Source organism: Podarcis pityusensis, assembly GCF_964106645.2.
Source record: "Podarcis pityusensis genome assembly, chromosome: 1".
In the NCBI taxonomy this organism is placed as follows: domain Eukaryota; kingdom Metazoa; phylum Chordata; class Lepidosauria; order Squamata; family Lacertidae; genus Podarcis; species Podarcis pityusensis.
In genome coordinates, this window is record NC_138028.1 from 10,649,616 (window position 1) to 10,675,360 (window position 25,745).

Below are 25,745 nucleotides of genomic sequence, written 5' to 3' on the forward strand. Positions count from 1 at the left end.
ACTATTTCTGGGTTAGCAGAGTCTGTAACCTGAAGCGTATGTAACCTGAAGCGTATGTAACCCGAGGTACCACTGTACAAGTTTTCTGTCAATCCTACAAATGTATGTAACTCTTTACAATAGCTTTTCAACTAAATTATAAACTATCCCCATTCTTTATTAAAGAGGTCCTCTTCCTGGTTTCTAATTCTGCCTGTAAGCTTTGCCATCTCGACGTCGTTCATCAGTTTTGTCTGCCCCTCTTCTTTGGTGGGAGTTGTAGACCTTTAGGATCATCTAGTCCAACCCCCTGCAAAACACAGTCAGTGGCAGCCAAAGCAACATGGCTCCATCAGTGGCGGATTTCTGTATAAGCTAAGCCAAAATCCCTTATTTTGGCTGCTGATCCCTTATTTTTGAGGCTGCTGATCCCTTATTTTCAAATCTGTAAGTTGACAGCTATGGTCCGACACAACCCCCCTTCTTTCCACCCCGTGAGCTCTCTTCCACCAGATCGAAAGGCAGCGAGGGATCCCCACCGGCCCCAGCTACTCAGGAGGAGGCGGAGGGAGGCGGTTGCACTCGCTCGGGGGAACCGACGCACCTTGGATCGCGCACAAAGGGGCGGATCGGGGGCCTCGAGGGGGCGGGCGAACCGGAGGAAGAGGCGGCCAGTCGCGTTGGAGATCCGCTGGCTCCCTCCTCCTTCTGCTGCTGCCTCCGCCCCCGGCGAGGAGGGGAGGGCGCGGGCGGGGATCGGCGGCTTGCGGGGGAAAGAGGAAAAAGTTTCGCGGCCACGTGGGTGTCCCGTGCAGAGGGGCGGGGAGGGCGGGCCGGGCCTCTTTTGACCCCTCGGCAGGCACCATCGGGGCTTCACTGAGCGCAGGAGCTGCATTCGCCCGGGGTGTCGCCATGCCTCCCGCCGAGATCATCAGCGGCAAGGCCGTTTCTGAGTAGGTCGCCGCCGCCGCCCCCTCGGGGCTTTGGGGAGGGCCGGGCTTTGCGCGCGGGGAGGCGGGCAAGCGGGAAGGAAGGAGACGCGTGTATGCACCGCTCTCGGGGCCTGCTAGGGCGCACCTGGACTCGGGTCGCCGGGGCTGTAAGTGGGGGGGGGGGTGTTTTGCGCCCCACTTCTCCAAGAGGGCCAGACCCCCCCCCCCCTTAGGATGAAGGATACCGGGTTTGCTGCGCGCCCCAGCGCACGTCCGGACAGGAGTCGCCCGCCTGGAGTTCTGCGGGACTTGCGCGCCACTTGGCGTAGATTTCACCAGGTTGGTGGAATGGTAGAGTTGGAAGGGACCACGGGGATCAGCTGCGCTTTTTCCCAGCGGGGGACTCGAACCCACGACCGTGAGGTTAAGAGCTTGGAAGGAGGGAGCCCTCCCACGCAGACTCCCCCAAAGCCACGTGCCGTTTCCCTTCGCTTCCATCCAACTTATTCGTTGTTGCATGAAGTTGCCGTTCGTTTTAACTTTAAATAAAAATCGCCCGCCTTCCTCCCATCGCCTGGAGGCCAAAGGTGTGACCTGTGCCCGGTTTCCAGGTGGTCTCCCATCCAGGCACGGGGCAGACTCGGCGCTGCTGAGCCTCTGCAAGCTGGTGGCGTCATGGGACTGTAAATCGAACCCGAGACCGGCCTTTTCCTCCAGGGCAGGGCTAGCTGCCCCGTGGCTCTCTCCAGTTGCTGTTGGGCTGGCAACTCAGATCAGCCCCAGCCAGCATGGCCAGTCGTCAGGGATAGATCAGTCGCTAGAGCATAGAACCAAAGAATTGTCGAGTTGGAAGGGACCCTGAGGGTCATCCAGTCCAACCCCCCTGCAACACAGGAATATGCAGCTGCCCCATGCAAGAATCGAACCTGCAACCTTGGCATTATCAGCACCATGCTCTAAGCAACTGAGCTATGAGGCTCTTTAATTTCAGGGTCATTGGTTCAAGCAAGAGATTTCTGCATTGCAGGGGGTTAGACTAGATGACCGTCGTGGTCCCTTCCAACCCTACAATTCTATGATTTTACCCCTGCACCCTGAGGGTTGCATTCCATTCTGGGCAACGTTTTATTCTTTACTATTATCATTATATATTTATTTACTTGCAAGGAAGGTGGCTTACAAACAAAAATAAGAACTGCTAAAAACTTAAGTGCAGGGACAACAATCAGAATTTAAACTATATGCATAGATAAAATACCTTAAAAACATACGGGTAACTGCAATTAAAGCAGCACAGCACCAACCCTTTCTTTAAAAGCAGTCCGTTCCCGGAACGTTAAGGTGGGAGGACAGCAAGGAGGGAGTGAGTCGAGCTTCTCGAGGGAGGGAGTCTGGGAGCTGCCACCACCGAGAAGGCCCTGTCCTGCAGCCCCCACCAAGAATGCCCGTGAGGGTGGTGGGACGGAGATAATAGATCAAAGCCAGCACTTTGAACGATGCCCAGATATAGATTGGTACCTGGTGGAGCTGTCGTACAAAGGGAGCCATTATGCTCCCTGTAGCCTTTGGGGAGCCATGCCTCAGTGCTGTGCAAGGAGGAAGACAAAAGTGGCCAGAGCAGCGAATGCGAATGCTGCCTTTCTACAGCAGGAGAGCTTCTCAGCATGTGCTCCTGCACCCTGTCTCTGTTCTCCATCTACACAAAAAAGTAGTACAGCGGACGCTTGGGTTGCGAATGTGATCTGTGCGGGAGGCACGTTCACAACCCGCAGCGCTGTGTCTGCGGGTTGCGATTCGGCATTTCTGCGCATGCGCAAAGCGCGGTTTAGCATGCGCGAGCGCTCAAACTCGGAAGTAACCCATTCCGGTACTTCCGGGTTTGGCACGGTACACAACCCGAAAACGCCCAATCTGAAGCGTCTGTAACCCGAGGTATGACTGTATTATCAGACTTCGAGAGGACACATTGCAGCCTGGCAGAAATACTGGGACAGGACCAGGGAGGAGGGCTGTGGCCTGCAGAGATTTCCAAGGGAATTGTCTACTGTCTCCCTTTATTGCTCTGCTGGCTTAATATTAACCCAGCGGCTGGTCCGTGACTGATTAACATTTGATTCCTTGATCCTGAAATCATATATGTGTGTCTTAAACTATGTCCTCTTTTGAAACCTTTGCTTTTAAAGCTCACTTTTTTCCAGGGGCCTGGCTGAAGAAGCTGCTTTTAGTTTTATTCCTCTGTCATTGTACCTGCATGCTGCACAAAACAAAACAAAAAACCTCACCTGTTAGATTTCTGCCTGCGCCCAGGAGGCTTGTTAGACCTCTTTGCAGCATGAGAGCAGAAGCTGCCTCCCTTGTTCCGTCCGTGCGAGATTTTCTGCTTTTGCAAAAGACTGCTCCCTTCCTCTCCTCTCCCCAAGCTGCCCCAGAGGATTGGGGGAAATCTTGAAATCCTTGTGCTGTTGAAATGATGGGGTCAGTGTTATATTGGATTCCACCATGAATGTTGCCATAGACTCGCAGCCTCTTTTCTGAAGCTCATCACTACCCTTGTGTGCAACGGTGCATTGGAGCTGAAAATTATGCAAACCATGGGTTGCTGTCTTCAGTCCAAGCCAGCGTGACCAATGGTCAGGGGTGACGGGTACTGTAGTCCAGCAACATCTGCAGGGTTCCCAGTCCTTTATATACCGTATTTTTTGCTCTATAAGACTCACTTTTTCCCTCCTAAAAAGTAAGGGAAAGTGCGTCTTATGGAGCGAATGCAGGCTGCACAGCTATCACAGAAGCCAGAACAGCAAGAGGGATCGTTGCTTTCACTGCGCAGTGATCCCTCTTGCTGTTCTGGCTTCTGAGATTCAGAATATTTTTTTTCTTGTTTTCCTCCTCTAAAAACTAGGTGCGTCTTGTGGTCTGGTGCGCCTTATAGAGCAAAAAATACGGTATATGCTCAGCTCCCATCATCCCTGACCATTGGCAATGTATTGATTTGTGAATTGGACATATACATCCCTAGGCAATTTGCAGGCAGGGAGCTGTAGTTTAGTTTAAGGGTGCTGGGAATTATAGTTCAGTGAGAGGTAAACTACAGTTCCCATGATTATTCAGGGGCAAGTCATTGGCTTTAAATGTGTAGCGCGTATGCAACCAGAGCTGATGGCTGAGCGATGCAGACTGCTTTAATTTAGTGGCACTTCTTTCATTCCTGCCGCTGAATCCATACAGGTTGACCTTCATGTGTCAATTTTGCATTGGAAGCGGATAATTGGCATCTGATCAAGCTGCCTTTCCCTTCTCCCCCCTCCCCCAGCTCACCACCCAATTGCACAATTTTAACACAGCCCTAGAAGTGGAAAGACAAGGGAGCCAGCAAAGCAAACAGCTTCAGGCAAGAGCACTGCACTACAGGATCTGGGCCTGCAAGAATTTAACCAGGGGAGCCTTTGTAGTTTCATCTGGTTGAACTTGCAAGCCTGTGGAATGCCTTAGACCTTTATTTGTGAGGTTCCTTCATTCCTGCAGCAACGTATGCCCTTTCCCCCTTTCCTGGTTCCCGGTGTGAATCTGTTCTTTACAGGGGTGGGGAACCGGTGGTCCACAAGAAGTTCCCATACTCTAGCTCCCGCAATCTCCATCCATTGGCCATGGGACTGATGTGAGAGTTGAGCCCAACAACATCTGGAGGGCCACAGGCCAGGCTTCCTCAACCTATGGACCGCCAGATGTTTTTGGCCTACAACTCCCATGATCCCTAGCTAGCAGGACCAGTGGTCAGGGATGCTGGGAATTGTAGTCTCACGGGCCGAGTTTGAGGAAGCCTGCCATAGGCTCCCCATCTGATGTATAATAAGCACAGTGTCTTCTTGGTGGCGTTGATTTACTGGGGCATCAGCTTTTGTGAATTAGAGCCTAGACTTCATCCGATATGTAAAGTGGACATTAGTTCATGGAAGTTGATGCTGAAATACGGTTGCTAGTCTTTCAGCTGCCCCTAGATTCTCTATTTTTTAAAAAAAGTTTAAATTGAATTTTGCAAACAAAACAGACATTTTACATACCATTAAATATTCAGCAAGGACTTCCCTCCTATTCCTTCCTTGGTTAACGGTGACACAGAGCGTTCATGACGTCAGGATATTCTTCACAACTGTGAGCAGGGCAGTGGGGTGGGGGTAAGTGAAGACAAGCGACGACAATTAACTACAACATTGTTTACGACTCTTGTTCAGGCTGCACAGGAAAAGCGTTTTGGTTCCTGAAATCCATTCTGATTGTGCAGATTAAATATAACAGATAGAATTCTTCAGGATGTGTTACTAGTGTGTGAACACAGTCCAAGGATCTCTATGCTTGCACCTCCAGATTTTGGAGGTATCAGACACTGTCCTAGCACCCCAGCATCTGCACTTGGTCACAAGTGGCCAGTAGCTAGGTGCAAAATGTGAATTTCGAAAACTGCCTCCAGATGTTCTGGACTACAACTTCTGGCTGGCACTGATGGAAATTGCAGTCCCAAACATTTGGAGGACACCAAGTTGATGACGTCTGCAGAAGCGTGAAACCAAGAAGTAAATGTTGCAGCAAATGCTATTGCTACATTGATTGTGCCACAATAAATCTGTATGTCTTTTACAGTTGCCACAAAGTTATTTAATATATAGATATACAGTGGTGCCTCGGGTTACAGACGCTTCAGGTTACAGACTCGGCTAACCCAGAAATAGTACCTCAGGTTAAGAACTTTGCTTCAGGATGAGAACAGAAATCGCACAGCGGCGGCAGGAGGCCCCATTAGCTGAAGTGGTGTCTCAGGTTAAGAACAGTTTCAGGTTAAGAACAGACCTCCAGAACGAATTAAGTACATAACCAGAGGTACCACTGTACATTGCTGTAGGGATGCGGGTGGCACTGTGGGTTAAACCACCACTTGGGCTTGCCGATCGAAAGGTCGGCAATTCGAATCCCCGCGATGGGGTGAGCTCCCTTTGCTCTGTCCCTGCTCCTGCCAACCTAGCAGTTCGAAAGCACACCAGTGCAAGTAGATAAATAGGTACCACTATGGCGGGAAGCTAAATGGCGTTTCCGTGCGCTGCTCTGGTTTCGCCAGAAGCAGCATAGTCATGCTGGCCACATGGCCCAGAAAAACTGTCTGCGGAAGCAGACAAACGCCGGCTCCCTTGGCCTTAAAGCGAGATGAGCGCCGCAACCCCAGAGTCCTTCACAACTGGACTTGATTGTCAGGGGTCCATTGACCTTTATACATTGCTGATTGCACGTTATCTTGCCGAGATGCGGGACAGACCAAAGAAAGTACTTTGCTCCCACAGTTTTTTGTTTACTATCACATTTACGTCCTTCCTTTTCTCTGGGTGGTGTCCATTGTGGCCCCTCTCCATTTTACCCTCACAACAACCCTGTGAGGTAGGTTAGGCTGAGAGGCTGTGACAGAACCATGGGTGAGCGTCATGTACTGAGGGCCACCAACTTGGATGTCTTTAAAAGAGAATCAAACACAATGGCTATGTTTCTGTACAAAAACGAACCTTCATATTTGTAGCTCCACCCACTTTTGCCCCTGTCCCCGCCCACCTCAGAAGGTTGGACCTCAGAAGGTCACTAAGTCATAAATGCGGCCCTCACAAGAACCAAAGTTTCCCACACATGTATTAGGGCAAAATATGAAGAACAATAGGCTTTATTTATTTGGGACACGGTAGGGGCACCTGTAATCTCTTGTATTGGGACTTCAGCCCTCGCCTCCTGCCCCTAGCATGGCAGCTGAGGGAGATATTTGAGTGGGTTTTGGTGAAATATTAACTAGCTGACATTTAGAACAGATTGTCCTTTATGGCTCATCACAGAATCTGCCATCTCTAAAAATTGTGAAACAGAAGTTAGAAGGGGAGGTGCTAACCGCTGACAGATTCACATGTTGTATTTTTGCCGATTCATACAACTGTACAGTTGGAAGGAGTCCCCGGGGGTTATTCTTCTAATTTATTTATGGAATTTATATACCGCCGTATACCTGGGGGGCCTCAGGGCAGTTCGCAGAAGAAAATCAAGATCTAAAACCACAAAATACATAATAAAAATAAAAACAACCCAGTAGCTTCCCCCCCCCCAAAAAAAACCACATTTTAAAAGGGCATGTGATGTAAATCAGATCAACCAAAGGCCTGGGTTAAAAAAAACGTTTTTGCCTGGTGCCTAAAGGTGTATAATGAAGGTGCCAGGTGAATGTCCTTTGCGAGAGTCCAACACTGCCATCCAGGAATCTCAACTAGATCATCCATGGCAGATGGCCCTCCAACCTCTGCTTAAAAACCCCCAAGGAAGGAGAGCTCACAACCTCCCAAGGGAGGTTTTGCAGGCAAAGGACAAAGTATAATCTTAAGAGACAACTCCAGATCTGAACGGGCCCTGGGGAAAGTCTCTGCTGATGCAGAAGGGCTGTAGCTCTTTTGTGGAATATCTACCTTGCATGCAGGGACGCGGGTGGCGCTGTGGGTTAAACCACAGAGCCTAGGACTTGCTGATCAGAAGGTCAACGGTTCAAATCCCCGTGACGGGGTGAGCTCCCGTTGCTCAGTCCCTGCTCCTGCCAATCTAGCAGTTCAAAAGCACGTCAAAGTGCAAGTAGATAAATAGGTACTGCTCCGGCGGGAAGGTAGACGGCGTTTCCATGCGCTGCTCTGGTTTGCCAGAAGCGGCTTAGTCATGCTGGCCACATGACCCAGAAGCTGTACGCTGGCTTCCTCAGCCAATAAAGTGAGATGAGCGCCGCAACCCCAGAGTCATTCACGGCTGGACTTAATTGTCAGGGGTCCCTTTACCTTTACCTTGCATGCAGAAGTGCTCAGGTTCAATCCCTGGTATCTCCAGGTATAGCTGGGAGGGAACCCTGTCTGAAATCCCAAGGAGACTACTGCGCTAGCTGGACCAATGGTCTCACTTGGTATAATGATAATATAATAAATTTTTATTTATACCCGGCCAGAGCCGGGCTCAGGGCTGCTAACACCAGTAAAATTACAATAAAAACATAAGGTGGGGGGACACCAATTTTAGAATACAGGTTAAAATACAATTTAAAATGCAGCCTCATTTTAATAGTAGCCCATAGATCAAAACCATAAGGGGAGGGAAATATAAGGGTCAGACTGAGTCCAAACCAAAGGCCAGGCAGAACAGCTCCGTCTTGCAGGTCCCGCAGAAAGATGTCAAGTCCCCCAGGGCCCTAGTCTCTTGTGACAGAACGTTCCACCACGTCGGGGCCAGTACTGAGAAGGCCCTGGCCCTAGTTAAGAGAGCATCCTTTGTCAGTGGTCCCTGGTGGTGGCAATCTTTTAGGTGGTGCTGGCAGCTGGTTCTAGCCACCCTTTTAATTTCCTGCAATACCTCAGATTGGGATTATTATGGGATATTTAAATGGTGGCAAGATCCACCCATCTGCTACTTTTTAGAGTGCTGGACTACCAAAGAAATTGGGGGGGGGGGAGGATTGGGTGTGAATCTACGGTGGTTCTCCTAATCTGCCCAGCGATGCCAAATCTTGGTGCCAGATCTGCGTAGCACACTGGTTTCCTCCAGGTGGAAGTAATAATTTACTTAGGTGTGAGTATTAACTTCTTTGCAGCCAGAACCAGATTTTTATCTAAAAGAAGAAGAAAAAGAAAGCAAGTATCAAACACATGCCTAGAGTCTACCCCCCCCCCATCCCTAGAAATTGCTGGTGGACTTACAATCCATTCTCAGAATTCTGGGTTCAGCAGATTTTCCCTTGTGCGTTTTTACAAGTGCCTTGTCAAAACCTACCGTACATAATGAATAAATGGGCTATATCAGCCTTTGCCGACCTGCTGCTCTCCAGATGTCAAAACTAGTTCCCAACATCTGGAGGGTGCCAGGATAGGCAAAGTAAGAAGCAGAAAGCTATAAAATCAAGCAAAACACTTTTAAACTTACGCTCTTTAATTAAAACCTTTTTTTAATTTACAAAAGCTGTTGCTGTTACCTGCAGCTGCACCCAGTGCTCAGTAGATGGCATTGCAATGCGAGTATTATTATTTCTGCAAACCGGCGTGGTGCAGTGCGCCTCAAGAGTGACTGTAATAGCAACTGGCGGATCCATTTGATTTTGTTTTCACTGGGGTTGTTATTTTTAAATCTTATTATTTTTCAGTGCACAATGAATGTGCCTGACTTAATCTTTTTAGCTTGTGCCTGAACAGCAGTCGGAGACCAGTTATATCATGAACAAGAAACCTATCCATGAGATCCTACATATAGTACAGATGAGACTGAACTGTGGTTTCTTTGTGTGGGCGTAGCTTATTGTGTTTGCTTTTCTGTTCCTAAATCGGGTGGCGTGAGAGCCAGCATGGTGTATTTTGAGAGCCAGCGTGGTATTTTGGTTAGGGTGTCTGACTAGGAACCTGGGAGAGACCAGGGTTCGAGTCCCCCACTTGGCCACGAACATAGCTGTCAACTTATAGATTTGAAAATAAGGGACCAGCAGCCAAAATAAGGGACCTGCAGCCTCACCTGTTCCAGGCACTCCAGTCTTCCTGTCCTCCTGCAGTCTGGTCAAACTCATGCTGGGTAGCTTCGAGAACACTGTCCAACCAACTTTGTAACCAGAGGTTCAACTGAATAGAATCTGAATCACATGCACCACAAGGCCTATGCAGCCTCAACTTAAGATGGCTCCCCGGCCTGGCTTTGCACTGCGAAGTTTGCAGCAGCATGTGCAACAAAATGGCGTCCAGCATTCAAAAACCTCCTCAGCTTGCATTAACTAGCCACACACAAGGCATGCAAGCTCCACCCCCCAGTCGTTCTTAGGCTTCTTATTGGGTGAGCAACACAGCCAAGCAACACAGTTGGAGCCTCCCTCCTCCCTGGCCGGCAGGGAGGGAGGGAGAGGAGCTGCTTCCTTTGAAATTTAAGGGACATCATTTAAGGGACATCTATCAATAAGGGACAGCAGCGGGACATGGCACTGGAATAAGGGACTGTTCCTTCAAATAAGGGACACTTGACAGCTATGGCCATGAAGCTCACGGGATGGCCTTGGGCCCGTCACTGCCCCTCTGCCAGACCTACCTCACAGGGTTGCTGTGGGAATTACACGAGGGGGAGAACCATGTGCGCCACCCTGAGCTCCATGGAGAAAAAGGCGGGATGCAATCAGTAATAATAATAATAATAATAATAATACTGGTAATTTATTATTTATACCCTGTCCATCTGGCTGAGTTTCCCCAGCCACTCTGGGCAGCTTCCAATCAAGTGTTAAAAACAATACAGCATTAAATATTAAAAACTTCCCTAAACAGGGCTGCCTTCAGACATCTTTTAAAAAGAAGATAGCTGCTTATTTGCTTCACATCTGGTGGGAGGGCGTTCCACAGGGCGGGCACCACTACTGAGAAGGCCCTCTGTCTGGCTCCCTGTAACCTGACTTCTCGCAATGAGGGAACCGCCAGAAGGCCCTCGGAGCTGGATCTCAGTGTCCGGGCAGAACGATGGGGGTGGAGACGCTCCTTCAAGTATACGGGACCGAGGCTGTTTAGGGCTTTAAAGGTCAGCACCAACACTTTGAATTGTGCTCGGAAATGTACTGGGAGCCAATGCAGAGTAACAAATGACGTGTTTACACAGATGTTTCCTGTGAAAATGCATGGATTTCCTTGCTGCCTCTTGAAAACTGCTTTACAGTGGTACCTCGGGTTAAGAACTTAATTGGTTCTGGAGGTCCGTTCTTAACCTGAAACTGTTCTTAACCTGAGGTACCACTTTAGCTAATGGGGCCTCCCACTGCCGCCGCCATGCGATTTCTGTTCTCATACTGAAGCAAAGTTCTTAACTATTTCTGGGTTAGCGGAGTCTGTAACCTGAAGTGTCTGTAACCCGAGGTACCACTGACTCTGGGATTGGACCTTGGTGTCTTGGAATCCATAGCTCAGTGACAGAGCATCTGCTTTGCATGCAGAAGGTTGCGGGTTCAGTCCCCAGCATTTCCTCAGAGAGCTGCTGCCAGTCAGTGTGGACAGTACAGTGGTACCTCGGGTTACATACGCTTCAGGTTACATACGCTTCAGGTTACAGACTCCGCTAACCCAGAAATATTACCTCAGGTTAAGAACTTTGCTTCAGGTTAAGAACAGAAATCATGCAGCGGCAGCAGAAGGCCCCATTAGCTAAAGTGGTGCTTCAGGTTAAGAACAGTTACAGGTTAAGAACAGGCCTCCATAACGTATTAAGTTCTTAACCCAAGATACCACTGTACTGAGCTAGGTGGACCAAAGGTCTGATTCGGTATAAGGCAGCTCCCTGGGTTCTTACAGTTTTGCTTTGTCACAATTTCTCTCTCCACCTTCATACATTATGGCAGCCTTCCCCAACCTGGTGCCTCCCAGGACTACACTTCCCATCACCCTGACCATTGGCCAGGCTGGCTGGGGCTGATGGGAGTTGTAGTCCACAACATGGAGGGCGCCAAGTAGGGGAAGTTTCCTCTATAGGCAGAGGTAGCAAAGTAGTAGTCAGGGGTACCCCATTTCCCACTTCCGCGAGGAATAACGTGGGAACATAGGTTCCAAGATTAAGTCTTCCAGAAAGTTCCAAGTTGAACCCTGGCACATCTGTTTGGAACTCTCCTCCTCCTAGTTTTTCCTGCTGCTGGATTTGTGACTTTCTTTTCTCACTCCAGTCTCTTCCTTTTCTAGGCAAGTGAGGCAGAGGCTCAAAAGCCAAGTGGCAGAAATGAAGGAGAGAGTCCCAGGCTTCAGACCAGGCCTTGCAATTCTACAGGTTAGTGGCTATATCTACAGTTTTGAGATTTGTTTTCATCTAAAGCAGATGCTCACGGGGTCAGACGTTACAGCATCCTTCACCCACTTTGATGTCCTCCAGATATTTTGGACAGAATTTCACGCAAAAACAGTTTTTCTGTTATATATATATATATATATATATATATATATATATATATATATGAGAAACTTTGGCATTGGCCTGTCTGGAACGGTGTGGTCCATGGCCACTTTGTGTCTTGAAATACCGCTTATTATCTGTGAAGCAGTCTTTGGGAGAAGGAAATTAAAATTTACAGGGGATGAGGAAAGGCTTAACCCTTTCCCCCATTTGCTACTGCCCATTCCCCCAATTGGAATTTCAGTGACCGAAGTGGAGCGTAAGGAAGCAGACGGTTCTTGCGTAATATGGGATTTGGTATGGAGGCCTAATGTTGGAGGGCAGGGTTGCCCCAAACTGGGAGGTCTGCTAATTTTGTGTGAGGTTCCCGCCTCCATACCATTACACGCCTTAAAGGAGGGTCCTATTATCCTCTGGATGAGCTTGGGGGGCGAGGAGACACCCTGTCGGTGGTTACACAATTGGGGGGGACAAGAAACTTTTCTTTCATTGACTTCCTTGAGCTAAGTTATCTTAGGAACCGAACCAAAAATAAGTGAAACCAATAAATTGCCTTCTGTTTGTGATTTTTTTTCCCTCTTCCTCCTTCTAAAGGTTGGTGATCGGGATGATTCAAATCTCTACATTAGCATGAAACTCAAGGCTGCTGCTGAGGTAATATTACCCACACACCCAAATAGCATAGGGTTCTCTGGAGTGTTTCATTCCCCCCTTTTCACTTTAGTGTTGTTGATAATAATAATAATAATAATTTATTATTTATACCCCGCCCACCTGGCTGAGTTTCCCCAGCCACTCTGGGCGGCTCCCAATCAAGTGTTAAAAACAGTACAGCGTTAAATATTAAAAACGTCCCTGAACAGGGCTGCCCTCAGGTGTCTTTTAAAGATAGGATAGCTGTTTATTTCCTTCACATTTGAGAAAGGCTGTGAGGCACAGTGGGTATAGCCTGGCAGACCACGTCAGAGCCCAGGAAACAGTGACTCAGGGAGAGCACCTGGGTGTTGCTTCAGCGCCATGTGTAGCCGTGGTAGTTCTGCACTCCTCTCGCCATTCCTGGCTGTGGCAGCGGCGCATGGAAAGGATGCAGCGTTCTAGGAGGAACGTTGTGATGGGCAAACAGGATGACCAATCTGCATGTGGGGAGTGAGTTCGAAACATCGGAAGCTGCCATGTGCTGGGCCAGACCATTGCTCTATCCAGCTTAGTATTATCCTCACTGACTGGCAGCAACGGCAGATGCTCTTCTACATCCCTTCCCAGAACATTATGGTCTGCCACCGATCTGTGGTCGTTGCCCTGGTGCCCAGCTGCTCCAAATAAGCGCCTCCACGGAAAGTCACAGTGAGAAAGAAAGACAAAATGTTCTGAATATTATTTCTGTTTATATCCCAAGACCAGGGAGAAGAGGGCAAGGTGGAGACATGCTGTTGCCGCCGCACGCTGCCTTGTTGATGGTGGACAGCTAAACCACCTTCACATCACAGCGTGAGAAGACGGCGCATGTCTCCTGGTTGCCTTGGCAACGTGTTTTCCTGCCCAGTGGGCAAACACTTTCCCTCTCAGGAAAAGTTGCCCAGAGCAAGGTCCCTTTCTGTGCATGTGGCGGGGAGAAGAAGGGAGCCAAAGGTTTCGGCTCAGTTCTGCCATCTCTTTCCTGAGCCTTCCAGAATGAGAAAATTACTTGGCTGCTTTTCATCTAATCACTTCACAATTCATAGAGTCTAATGATTTCTATTTTGTTCTCTGTCTTATTTTCCAGATCGGGATCAATGCCAACCACATCAAGCTGCCAAGCACTGCAACAGAAGCTGAGGTAACCCAGTTTTACTTTACGAATCTCTCTGTGGTTTCACAGGGAGATCCTGTTGCATTTCCCGGATCACAGTTTCTTCTGAAAGTGCCTCATCGATTCCTAAATCTGCTTCCTGAGATCTTTTTCAGTTGGAGGTCCCTGGGATTGAACCTGTGACCTTACTGTCACCTGCTATTGTGCTATGAAACTGCATGTTGGGAGGTTCAGGAGAGAGAACGATTCTATGAGATACAAAATTAAAGTGTTGGAATGAACCATCTTGTTGTCTAGATAGCTAATTTCCTGCTTTCATACAGAGGAGTTATTTATAAACTTCCTCAGGGATGGAAGTGAGAGGGACCCTCAGACATCAGTGGACAATTCAGATATTTTAATGGACATAAGTGTGTTCATCCTCCTGTGACCCCTCCCAAAACGCCCCCCAACTATACACATGTATGTCCCACAGAGGAACTTAGGGTCTTCAAACTAAAACATCTTGGAGGTCCCCAGGCCACGGAGAGGTTAGGCTGGCCTCAACCAGAGCCAGGGCTTTTTCGGCTGTGGCTCCGATCTGGTGGAACGCTCTGCCACAAGAGACTAGGGCCCCGCAGGACTTGACATCTTTCCGCAGGGCCTGCAAGACAGAGCTGTTCCACCCTCCTTTGGCAATCCTCACAGAACTCTAGCCCAATGGTTGCCATTAATTTGATTTGAATTAATTTTATAATGAAATGATTTTAGAATGTTGTATTATTTTATTGTTGTTAGCCACCCTGAGCCTGGCTTCGGCTGGGGAGGGCGGGATATACAGTGGTGCCCCGCAAGACGAATGCCTCGCAAAACGAAAAACTCGCTAGACGAAAGGGTTTTTCGGTTTTTGCATTGCTTCGCTAGACGAATTTCCCTATGGGCTTGCTTCGCAAGACGAAAACGTCTTGCGAGTTTGTTCGCTTTTTTCTTAAAGCCGCTTGAAGAGGCGCAGTTGCGACGGACCGTGCTTCGCAAGACGAAAAACATCGCAAGACGAAAAGACTCGCGGAACGAATTAATTTCGAATTATTTATTTATTATTATGTACCACATGTGGGGGGGAAATGGAGAGAGAAGGTTCAAAACAGCTCAATGAGGACTAGCGTGATGGGTTAGCATGCTCAGTAGGCACAGAATGCTGACAGATGTGGGGAGCAGTGGGGAATAGAAGGAAGGGAGATAAAATGGCAGGCTGGAACCCTGAACAGGAAAATGCTATGGTGCAACATTTTGTTGCAGACCCTCACCTGTTTCTTTCTAATTGTCTCCCCACCCCGCCCCCGGTCCTGTTCCTGCTTTTAAACAAACAGGTGCTGAGATGCATTCACAATCTGAACGACGACCCTGCTGTTCATGGGTTTATAGTACAATTGCCTTTGGATACCAACAAGCCCATCAACACGGAGAAAGTTACCAATTCTGTGGCACCTGAAAAGGATGTGGACGGGTAAGCTTGCGGAAGGGTCAAAGGTCTGCCGTAGAGCCTCTGACTTGTAGGCAAGGTCCCGGGTTCAATCCCTGGCAATTTCCAGGGAAATAGGAATGTCCTCTGTCTGGAATCCCGGAGAACTGCCTGGAGATGAGACTGAAGTGAGAAGGTTTACTTTCTTCTTTGGCGATCACTCGTAGCCGAGTAAGATTGTCTTCCATAATCACGGTTTTAAAAGTGAGTCTGTAAGTGACTGTGGAGGCCAATTCTGGATCCACACGTCCTTCCACAGTGGGGACATAGGTTTCCGGGCGGGAGTTGATCACGGTGAGGGTTTGCCAAGCGTGCCTTCCTTCCTCTTAGCACGTTTCTCCCTTTCGTCCTGAGTTCGAGTGTCTTCAAAGCCCATGACACCTTTGGGAAAGGCAGTTCTCCAATTGGAGTACCCGCAGACAAGTGTTTCCCAGGTTTCAGTGTTTATACTACAGTGGGAGCTCAGGTTGCATACGCTTCAGGTTACAGACCCCGCTAACCCAGAAATAGTACCTCAGGTTAAGAACTTTGCTTCAGTGTGAGAACAGAAATTGTGCAGCGGCAGCGGGAGGCCCCATTAGCTAAAGTGGTACCTCAGGTTAAGAACAGTTTCAGATTAAGAACAGACCTCCGGCACAAATTAAGTTCTTAACCCGAGGTACCACTGTCCTTTTTTCCCCTTCAGATTTGCCTTGAGAGAGTCTTTGAACCTCTTTTGTTGACCACCAGCATTACACTTTCCATTTTTAAGTTTGGAATAGAGTAGTTGCTTTGGAAGACGTTAAACAGGTATCTGCACAGCATGACCAGTCCAACGAAGTTGGTGTTGAAGAATCAATGCTTTGACACTGGTGATCTTTGCTTCTGAAGTGAGATCTTTGCTACTGGTGATGTTTGCTACTGAATTGAGAAGGTTTTGGGCCTTTATCATCACATGCATACCATATATGGCAAAGGGATTTCAGTCCAGAACCAGATGCTTGTACCTTCTGGAACAGATAACATTTGCATCTCGCCCTCCCCCCTTTATTTATTTCCAGAGGAGGTTGCGCTTCAGTCTGCCCCAGACTTAGAACGAGGGAATAGAATTCCAGCCAGCTTTTTCCTTCCTCAGAGACCACTGACCACTGCTGCTTTGTTCTCGCCTTTTCAGCTTGAGCAGTATTAATGCAGGGAAGCTCTCGCGTGGCGACCTCGGAGACTGTTTCATCCCCTGCACGCCGAAAGGATGCATGGAGCTCATCAGGCAGACAGGTGAGCAAGGAAAAGCCACGTGGCCTCTTGCCTTAGTAAAAATGCTACTGTGAAAGAGGTCCAGGAAGAATTAAGGTCCTGGTGTGTTTTGCTGTGCTAGGGACAAAATATTAAGAAAAAGGGCTAAAATGTACAAGACAAGAACTAATGAGTGCTGGAAATCATCAGGAGAGGAAAGGTATCTTCTACCACATGTGGTGGACTTGCAAAGAGGTAAAGGCTTTCTGGGAAATGGTATATATTGAGTTAAAGAAAATGTTTAAAAAGACTTCTGTTAAAAAATCAGAAGCCTTTTTACTGGGTATAGCGGGTGAAGAGATTCCGAGGGAAGATAAAAGACTGTTTATCTATGCAACAACTGCGGCAAGAATTATTTTAGCCCAAAAATGGAAATAACAAGAAGTACCAATGAAAGAAGAGTAGCAGATGAAGATGATGGACTTTGCAGAACTGGCGAAGCTGACAGGAAAAATCCAAAACCAGCGCAATCAAGTATTCCAAAGGGATTGGAGTAAATTTATACGATATCTGAAAGATTATTGTAAGCAATTAACATCACTAGCAGGGCTGTTTGAAGACTTGTAATGAGAGATTTTCCGTCTTTCTATATTTATGTAAATTTTGAGCCATTCTGTAATGAGCGTAATTAGAATTGGAAAACGTATATTTGCAATGATGTAAAGGTTGATTTTGAAAGCCATGAGGCGGGAGGGAAGGAAGTCAATAGGCTCTCTAGAGCCAGGGCGATATTGTGGATGATGATGATGATGTGATTGTATAATATTAAATGGAAAATAAATAAAAATTGTATTTATAAAAAAGATTAGGAGGAAGATGCCACCGTGCCTGTGGGGAAGCAAAGTGGCTCAGTGGTGTAGCTTCTGCTTTTTTCATGCAGTGGAATCCCACAAGCCCTAGACGCTGAAATACGTCATTACCACGGCTCGGAATTTAGGCAAAACTAAGTTGTGTGTTCTGTGTTTCAGGTGTTCAGGTGGCTGGGAAAAGAGCCGTGGTGATTGGTCGCAGCAAGATAGTTGGTGCTCCAATGCACGACCTCCTGCTCTGGAACCACGCGACTGTGACGACATGCCACTCCAAGACTGCGTCCCTGGCTGAGGAGGTAAGGCTGGGAGGTGGGCGGGGTATAAATAATAAATTATTATTATTATTATTATTATTATTATTATTATTATTATGGTGCTTGGAAGTACAAAGTTGCCTTGGTGATACTATCTTGTGTCGATTTCAATTGCAGTAGTCATTGTATCAACACCCTGTTCATTGTTTCCTTGTAGAAGTCAGCAGAGAGGATGCAGGGGACAAAGATAGGATTAGTTGGCTCTGCCCATCGTTGGCTCTAGCTCCACCTACTGTTGGCCTCCTGCATTACACCCTATTTCTTCTTCCTCTTCCTGTTTTTGTTGTTCTTCTAAATTTATTTATAGCTCACTTTTCCCTCTGATGGGAACAGCTAAAACATGCGGGGGATTAAACAATATCCACACATACATGTATGTATACACAAATACACACCCACCCACCCATGCATAAAAATCTGTAACAACTATACAGATAATTACAATAAAAATAGCGCAGCGCCAGACTGACTTCTCAAGTGGAGGGGAGTTCCAGAGTCTGGGAGCAGCCACCGAGAAGGCCCTCTCCTACGTCCCCATCAAGCACGGGGTCAAGAGGGAAGGGCCTTGCAAGCCTAATGGACTCTAGCCACCACTGGGTTCTTCTCCTCTCTTCTCCCTGCCTTTAAACATTTATTTTAAAATAGAGTACAGTGGTGCCTCGCAAGACGAAAAACTCGCTAGACGAAAGGGTTTTCCATTTTTTGAGTCGCTTCGCAAGATGAATTTCCCTATGGGCTTGCTTCGCAAGACGAAACGTCTTGCGAGTTCTTGCGAGTTTGTTTCCTTTTTCTTAAAGCCGCTAAGCCGTTAATAGCCGCTAAGCCGCTAAGCCATTAATAGCCGCTAATAGCCGCTAAGCCGCTAATAGCCGTGCTTCGCAAGACGAAAAAACCGCAAGACGAAGAGACTCGCAGAACGGATTAATTTCGTCTTGCGAGGCACCACTGTATTCGCTTTAAAGGGGTGGGGTAGTAGAGAGACTGAGCAAGAGGGAAGGGTGGTGGAGCATGCCTGGTGAACCCTGGGTTGATGCAAGCTCTGTTTGCAGGTCAGCAAAGCGGATATCCTGGTGGTTGCTGCTGGCAAGGCAGAGATGGTGAAAGGAGATTGGATCAAACCTGGCGCGGTCGTGATTGACTGTGGAATCAACCACATACCAGGTAATTTTTTTGAAAAAGCGTTCCACTGTTCGAAATATGAGCAAGCCAGGGCTGAACTGATATTACCCTTGCTGGTACCTTTCCCGGGAAAATCAGAGGCTCACTATGTCAGGTTCCTACTGGAAGATCGGACAAATGCTAGAACATTAGCAATGGCAAAGTTTTTAATCAGTGATTTTAAGAGCCAATGATCCCTATCTTTCAGTCTGAACAAAATGCTTGTTTAACCTGGAGGTAGGCTGTCTGAATTGTGCATTGCTTTGTAACGATTTGTTGGGTCTCTGGACCATAATAAAGATTGATTGACAGTATAAAAACCTTCCATATTGATACTCATAAAACTGCGCTACAGGAAAAAAACAAAAAAGCGGCTTCTGGAAAACAAAAAGATGAGAAGAGCCTGCAGGATCAGGCCAACGTCCCGTCTAGTCTTACAGTGGCCAGCCAGATGTCTGTGGGAAATCAGCAAGAGCGCTCTCCCCTCCTGTGGTTTCCAGCAACTGGTATCATAGAGTTGGAAGGGACCCTGAGGATCATCCAGTCCAACCCCGTGAAGTGCAGGAATATGCATCTGTCCCTTACAGGGATCGAACCTGCAACCTTGCCATTATCCGCACCGCACTCTTACCAATTGAGCTATCCGCTGTGGAGCCAGCACACAGTAGCTGTTGAGAGCCTTCTCCTCCGTGGAATTTGTCTAATCCTCCTTTAAAGAAATGCAATTTGGTGGTTATCGCTGCCTCTTACAGGAGCAAATTCCATATTTTTAAGTGCTATCATGATAGCTTCTTGCTCACCTTTTCTCTTAAAAGTCCCGAATGTTGTGACCTTCCCTCACAGCCCCTTGATTCAAAACAAAATAAAAAAAATCCTTCCAGTAGCACCTTAGAGACCAACTAAGTTAGTTATTGGTATGAGCTTTCTTGTGCATGCACACTTCTTCAGATACACTGAAACAGAAGTCACCAGACCCTTATATATAGTGAGAGGGTGGGGAGGGATATTACTCAGAAGGGTGGTGGGAATGGGTGATTGGCTGATAGGTGTGGTAAACCTGATGACTTAATGACTGCAATTGGTCTTACAGGAAAAAGCAAGGGGTGAGATGGCTAAAAATAGCTTTATCATGTATAATGAGATAAGAATCTAATGTCTCTATTCAGACCAGGTTTCTCCATGGTTTTAAGTTTGGTAGTAAGTTGCAATTCAGCAACTTCTCTTTCCAGTCTATTTCTGAAATTATTTTGTAATAAGACAGCTACTCTGAGATGTTGTATAGAATGTCCTGGGAGATTGAAGTGTTCTCCTACTGGTTTCTCTGTCTTGGGGTTCCTGATATCAGATTAATGTCGCATTTATCCTTTGGCATAGGGTTTGGCCTGTTTGTCCAATATAGAGAGCTGAAGGGCACTGAAAGCTCATACCAATAACAAACATCTCTAAGGTGCTACTGGAAGGAATTTTTTTATTTTGTTTCAACCACGGCAGACCAACATGGCTACCTACCTGTAACTATCCCCTTGATTTTGGTTGCCCTTTCCTGGACTTTTTTCCAACTCTGCAATACCCTTTCTGAGGTGAGGCAGCCAGAACTGCACATGGTATTCCAAAGGCAGCTGTGTAATGGCATCAGGAGTTTTATTTTCCTTTCCTAATGCTCTCTAGCATGGATTTCACCAGTTTTCACAGCTCAGAAAGCTGAGAAGAAGTGACCGCTAAGTCTAGGAAGTCTTCAAGGTCAGCGCAGCTTGGGGGGCAAGAGACTTCCTCTGTTGGGGAGGAAGGGGAAGGGAGCTGGGCAGGATCCTGGGAACCAGAAATTGGGAGATGGCATCCAAAGCCCGAAATCTTGCACCCTCCCCCATCCCTCCCATAACAAAGCAGTTTCCATACTCCATTGGGTTGACAAGCGACTTCAGCAAGCTGTGATTGTCACCATGTTAAATAAAATTATGGAGTCATAGGAGTGCTTTTTTTTTTTAAAGAAAAAACCCCACTTTCCATTAGATAATTGCAATAAATCACTTATAAAAACAGGCTTCATGGAAGCGCAGTTAAGTGGGAGGATAGCAACAGCCTGACAGGTGTGACTAATCCTCTTATTTAAGAACCTGAGAGTTAGATTCTTAAGCGCAAGGTGCGGGCGGGGGAGAGAAATGCAGCAAAGAAGTGTTTCTGAAGAAGCAATCTATGCCAGCCAGACTCTGGTTCATTAACTGAGTTCTTAGAGCTGTCAACGAAGAGCAGGGCAGAAAAATCTTGGTCTCTGGGTCCAAGCAGGGATAAGTGAGAGGTGTACGTCCTCCGTTTTGCATCACTTCGCAGGCCAGGTATCTAGAGAAAGGGCTGCCCCCTTGCAAACTGGTCAGTGTACCATCCAAACAAGGTGGGGGGAGATTTTCCAGCATGGTCGCCCCATGAGCAACCTTCTTGTGCATGTGGGCGAGGGTGGAGGAAAAACTGGGATGGAGCAATGGATCTGGCTCTCACTTGGAGCATTCCGTCCGTGCAAAATCCAGGGGTACACATGCTCCTTTCTCCACCACCCCCCAAACTACCAAGGCAAACCGTCGCAATCCAGGGACCTATCCCAGCGACACAAAGGCACTTGAGTGAAAGGTGGGTACAGGGGGCTATGCTGTGGGGCAGGCGGGGAAGTTCAGAAGCTGCCTTTCCACCAGGTCACACCACTGGCGCCTCTCGCTCAGTGACTGTGACCCTTCAGGGTCTCATGTAGGGAGATGCTCTGGGGCCCAAGTTTTATGAATTAACAGAGGAACCAGTGTTTCTCAAACTTGGGTCACCAGCTGTTGTTGGACTACAGTTCCCAGCACCCCTGAAAAAGAAGAAGAAGAAGAGTTTGGATTTGATATCCCGCTTTATCACTACCCTAAAGGTAAAGGGACCCCTGACCATTAGGTCCAGTCGCGGACGACTCTGGGGTTGTGGCACTCATCTCGCTTTATTGGCGAGGGAGCCGGTGTACAGCTTCTGGGTCATGTGGCCAGCATGACAAAGCCGCTTCTGGCGAACCAGAACAGCGCACGGAAATGCCATTTACCTTCCCGCCGGAGCGGTACCTACATATTTATCTACTTGCACTTCGAACTACTAGGTTGGCAGGAGCTGGGACCGAGCAGTGGGAGCTCACCCCGTCACAGGGATTCAAACCGCCGACCTTCTGATTGGCAAGTCCTAGGCTCTGTGGTTTAACCCACAGCGCCACCCGCGTCCCTCACTACCCTAAGGAGTCTCAAAGCGGCCAACAATCTCCTTTCCCTTCCTCCCCCACAACAAACACTCTGTGAGGTGAGTGAGGCTGAGAGACTTCAGAGAAGTGTGACTAGCCCAAGGTCACCCAGCAGCTGCATGTGGAGGAGCAGGGAATCAAACCCGGTTCACCAGATTACGAGTCTACCGCTCTTAACCACTACACCACACTGGCTCTGACTGCTGATCCTCCTAGCTAGGGATGATGGGAGTTATAGTCCAACAACACCTGGCGACCCAAGTTTGAGAAATGCTGCACAGTTCAACAGCACCTGGAGGCTGCCTGTCTCTGAGTTGACTTACTTTGCGATCCAAGCCCTGCTTGGAAAGATTTTACACACACACAGTTCAAGAGGGGTCCCACCTGGCTGTAGACCCTTCGGCGAGGGAGGCAGGTTGCTTTGTAGGGCAGGCAGGAAACTTTGCTTCTGTCTTTAACTTGCATTAGGACCCCAGCCTAAGACTCCCCTTTAGAATGGGTCTCTTTTTATAAAGTGCCTCCACTTCCAATAGAACTATTTCACACCGGGATTTGTGAAGGAGATAGCCATCTTCACTATCTCAAGGGATGTCACACAGGATTGTAGCAAGCTTGTTTTCTCCTGCCCTGCTTCAAGAAGGAGATTCCGACTAAACATCAGGAAGAACTTTCTGACAGTAAGAACTGTTCGACAGTGGAACAGACTCCCATGAGAGGTTGTGGACTCTCCTTCCTGGAGGCTTTTAAGCAGAGGTGGGATGGCGCGTTGCAGGCAGTGCCGGATTTACGTATAAGCTAAACAGGCTATAGCTTAGGGCCCCACTCTCTTGGGGGCCCCCCAAAAAATTAAAGGAAAAAAACCTGGATGTACGTTTCCAAAATATAAGATAAACAAAACAAAACCTACATGCAGCAACAGTGTTTTGTGTTGCGTAGGCTCCTATGATATATTTCACTATTAATATACTTCTTAATTGTATTTCAGTTCAACAATTACTTTGATAAAATACATATTTTGTTCTGTGCAAATGGCTGATGATGATGATGATGATGATGATAATAATAATAATTTATACCCTGCTCTCCCTGGCCAGAGCCGGGCTCAGGGCGGCTAACACCAGTAAAATTACAATAAAAACATAATGGGGGGGGGCAATTTAAAATACAGGTTAAAATGCAATTTAAAATGCAGCCTCATTTTAAAAGTAGCCCATAGATCAAAACCATAAGGGGAGGGAAACATAAGGGTGAGACTGAGTCCAAACCAAAGGCCAGGCGGAACAGCTCCGTCTTGCAGGCCCTGCGGAATGATGTCAAGTCCCGCAGGGCCCTAGTCTCTTGTGACAGAGTGTTCCACCAAGTCTGGGCCAGTACTGAAAAGGCCTTGGCCCTAGTTGAGACCAATCTAACCACCTTGCTACTTGGGACCTCCAAAATGCTGTCATTTGTGGACCTTAAGGTCCTCCACGGGGCATACCATGAGAGGCGGTCACGTAGGTATGTGGGTCCTAGGCCGCATAGGGCTTTAAAGTTCAAAACCCTGTACTCCACCGGGAGCCAGTGCAGTTGGTAAAGCACTGGATGAATGTGATCCCTATCAGGTCCATAAATTACCATATAGCGTATGGTTTTCCCAGTAGTGATGTATGAAAGTGAGAGCTGGACCATAAAGAAGGCTTATCGCCGAAGAATTGATGCTTTTGAATTATGGTGCTGGAGGAGACTCTTGAGAGTCCCATGGACTGCAAGAAGATCAAACGCATCCATTCTTAAGGAAATTAGCCTTGAGTGCTCACTGGAAGGACAGATTGTGAAGCTGAGGCTCCAATACTTTGGCCACCTCATGAAAAGGGAAGACTCCCCGGAAAAGACCCTGATGTTGGGAAAGATTGAGGGCACAAGGAGAAGGGGACGACAGAGGACGAGATGGTTGGACAGTGTTCTCAAAGCTACAAACATGAGTCTGACCAAACTGCGGGAGGCAGTGGAAGACAGAAATGCCTGGCGTTCTCTGGTCCATGGGGTCACGAAGAGTCGGACATGACTAAACGACAACAACACACACAGAGCGTATATTCAACACAAAAAACAGTGAGAATTTGTTGTTGACAAAGGACAGCTGGACATTTTAAGGGCCCCATTACCTTCAGTAGCTTAGGGCCTCATTAAACCTAAATCCGGCCCTGATTGCATGGGGTTGGACTAGATGACCCTCAGGTCCCTTCTGTATATGATACTGTATAGTCAACCTTTAATACAGGGTTGAGGAACCTCAAACCCTCTAGGCCTGGCCCCTGGGAGTCTCCCCAAGCCATGCACCTCTTGAATGCAGGGGAAGAGGTTGAGAAGAGGTAAAGTGGACAAGCGCAGACTTCTGCATGTGGGATATAATTCTCAGAGACATTGAGAGCATTTGCAGGCCTGGGAGCTGTCAGATGGAGGCTCCGTCTCTGCCCTGGACATCAGTTTGACGGCGGCTGCTATGGAGACGCAGGCAGCTGATCTGAAAGTTCAAAAGGGGAGACAATAATTTAATGATCTTGAGAATAATTGCCCTTGTTCTTCAGGTTAATATTGAGGTAGGGATATAAAACAGCCCAATTTCAGGATCAAAGTCATATTTTTTTTTAAAGGATATATTGAAATAGAATCTTATTGGATGAAATGGGCTACATGGAGCTGGTATCGAATTAGGCATGAAGCTTAAATTCTTTATTTTTGAAATGTGGGTATAATTACATAAAAGGATAATGTGCTCTAAAGATCCCTGCTGCATAAGCTGAAGTCTAGAGCAGCCGTTGCTAACCTGGCGGCTTACAGATGTTTAGGACAAAAAACTCTCATCGCAGCTAGCTGGGGCTGATGGGAATTTTAGGCTGAAACACCTTAGGGATGCCTGGCTGCCAGGGAAGGTTCTGGAAGGTGAGATGGTGTGAAAAGCGCTGACGAGTCCACCGATCCCTTTCCCCAAGAAATGACTGCCAACATGGAGTGTGACAGATGTGTTTTGTTTTTTAACCTGATTTTTTTTGAAAGTTTTCAACGCACCATACACTAAAAACCAAACTAATCTAAATAAAAATAGAGAAGAAAACAAAACAAAAAAGACAGAGAGAAAATAGAGAAGGGCGGAAGAGAAAGAGAGAGAATAATAATATACAGAGCCCTCTGTCGAGGTAGATCTTAACCCTTTTGCTGTTGTTTAGTCGTGTCCGACTCTTCGTGACCCCATGGACCAGAGCACGCCAGGCACTCCTGTCTTCCACTGCCTCCCGCAGTTTGGTCAAGCTCATGCTGGTAGCTTTGAGAACACTGTCCAACCATCTCGTCCTCTGTCGTCCCCTTCTCCTTGTGCCCTCCATCTTTCCCAACATCAGGGTCTTTTCCGGGGGTCTTCTCTTCTCATGAAGTGGCCATCCTACACAAAAGCAAGTGGACCCTCCCAGCTCTTACCTGGGGAGCTGCCCAGAGTGACTTGGGCGACCCAGTCAGATGGGTGAGGTACAAACATCATCATCATTATCATCCTCCAGAACGAATTAAATACTTAAACTGAGGTACCACTGTATTCCAGATTCCAAACTTGTTATACGTTTCTCTTTAAAATTTGACTTTCTTGCTTTTCCCTCCATGAGTTCATAAACATATCCCATTTACTTACTGCGTTTTAATAAACATTTCGCCTAAGACATGTTATTCTATTTCATATATTATCAATCTCCTACCTCTGCCCGTATTTCAAATCCTGCTTGCGATTTCATCTGATTATAACATTTTTTCAGATATCCCCAAAAGGG

General features: G+C 47.5%; 1 protein-coding gene across 1 annotated transcript in view; it reads left to right on the plus strand.

Moving 5' to 3' along the window:
* Nucleotides 1-784: 784 nt before the first annotated feature.
* MTHFD1 (methylenetetrahydrofolate dehydrogenase, cyclohydrolase and formyltetrahydrofolate synthetase 1) overlaps nucleotides 785-25,745 on the plus strand; it is a 74,571-nt gene continuing 49,610 nt past the window's right edge. The window contains exons 1-8 of the mRNA XM_081023756.1: nucleotides 785-932; nucleotides 11,645-11,729; nucleotides 12,447-12,506; nucleotides 13,615-13,668; nucleotides 14,991-15,127; nucleotides 16,296-16,396; nucleotides 17,383-17,519; nucleotides 18,587-18,698. Coding sequence (XP_080879882.1) covers nucleotides 892-932; nucleotides 11,645-11,729; nucleotides 12,447-12,506; nucleotides 13,615-13,668; nucleotides 14,991-15,127; nucleotides 16,296-16,396; nucleotides 17,383-17,519; nucleotides 18,587-18,698 — 727 coding nt within the window. The 5' untranslated portion in view covers nucleotides 785-891. The remainder of the gene's footprint in view (nucleotides 933-11,644; nucleotides 11,730-12,446; nucleotides 12,507-13,614; nucleotides 13,669-14,990; nucleotides 15,128-16,295; nucleotides 16,397-17,382; nucleotides 17,520-18,586; nucleotides 18,699-25,745) is intronic.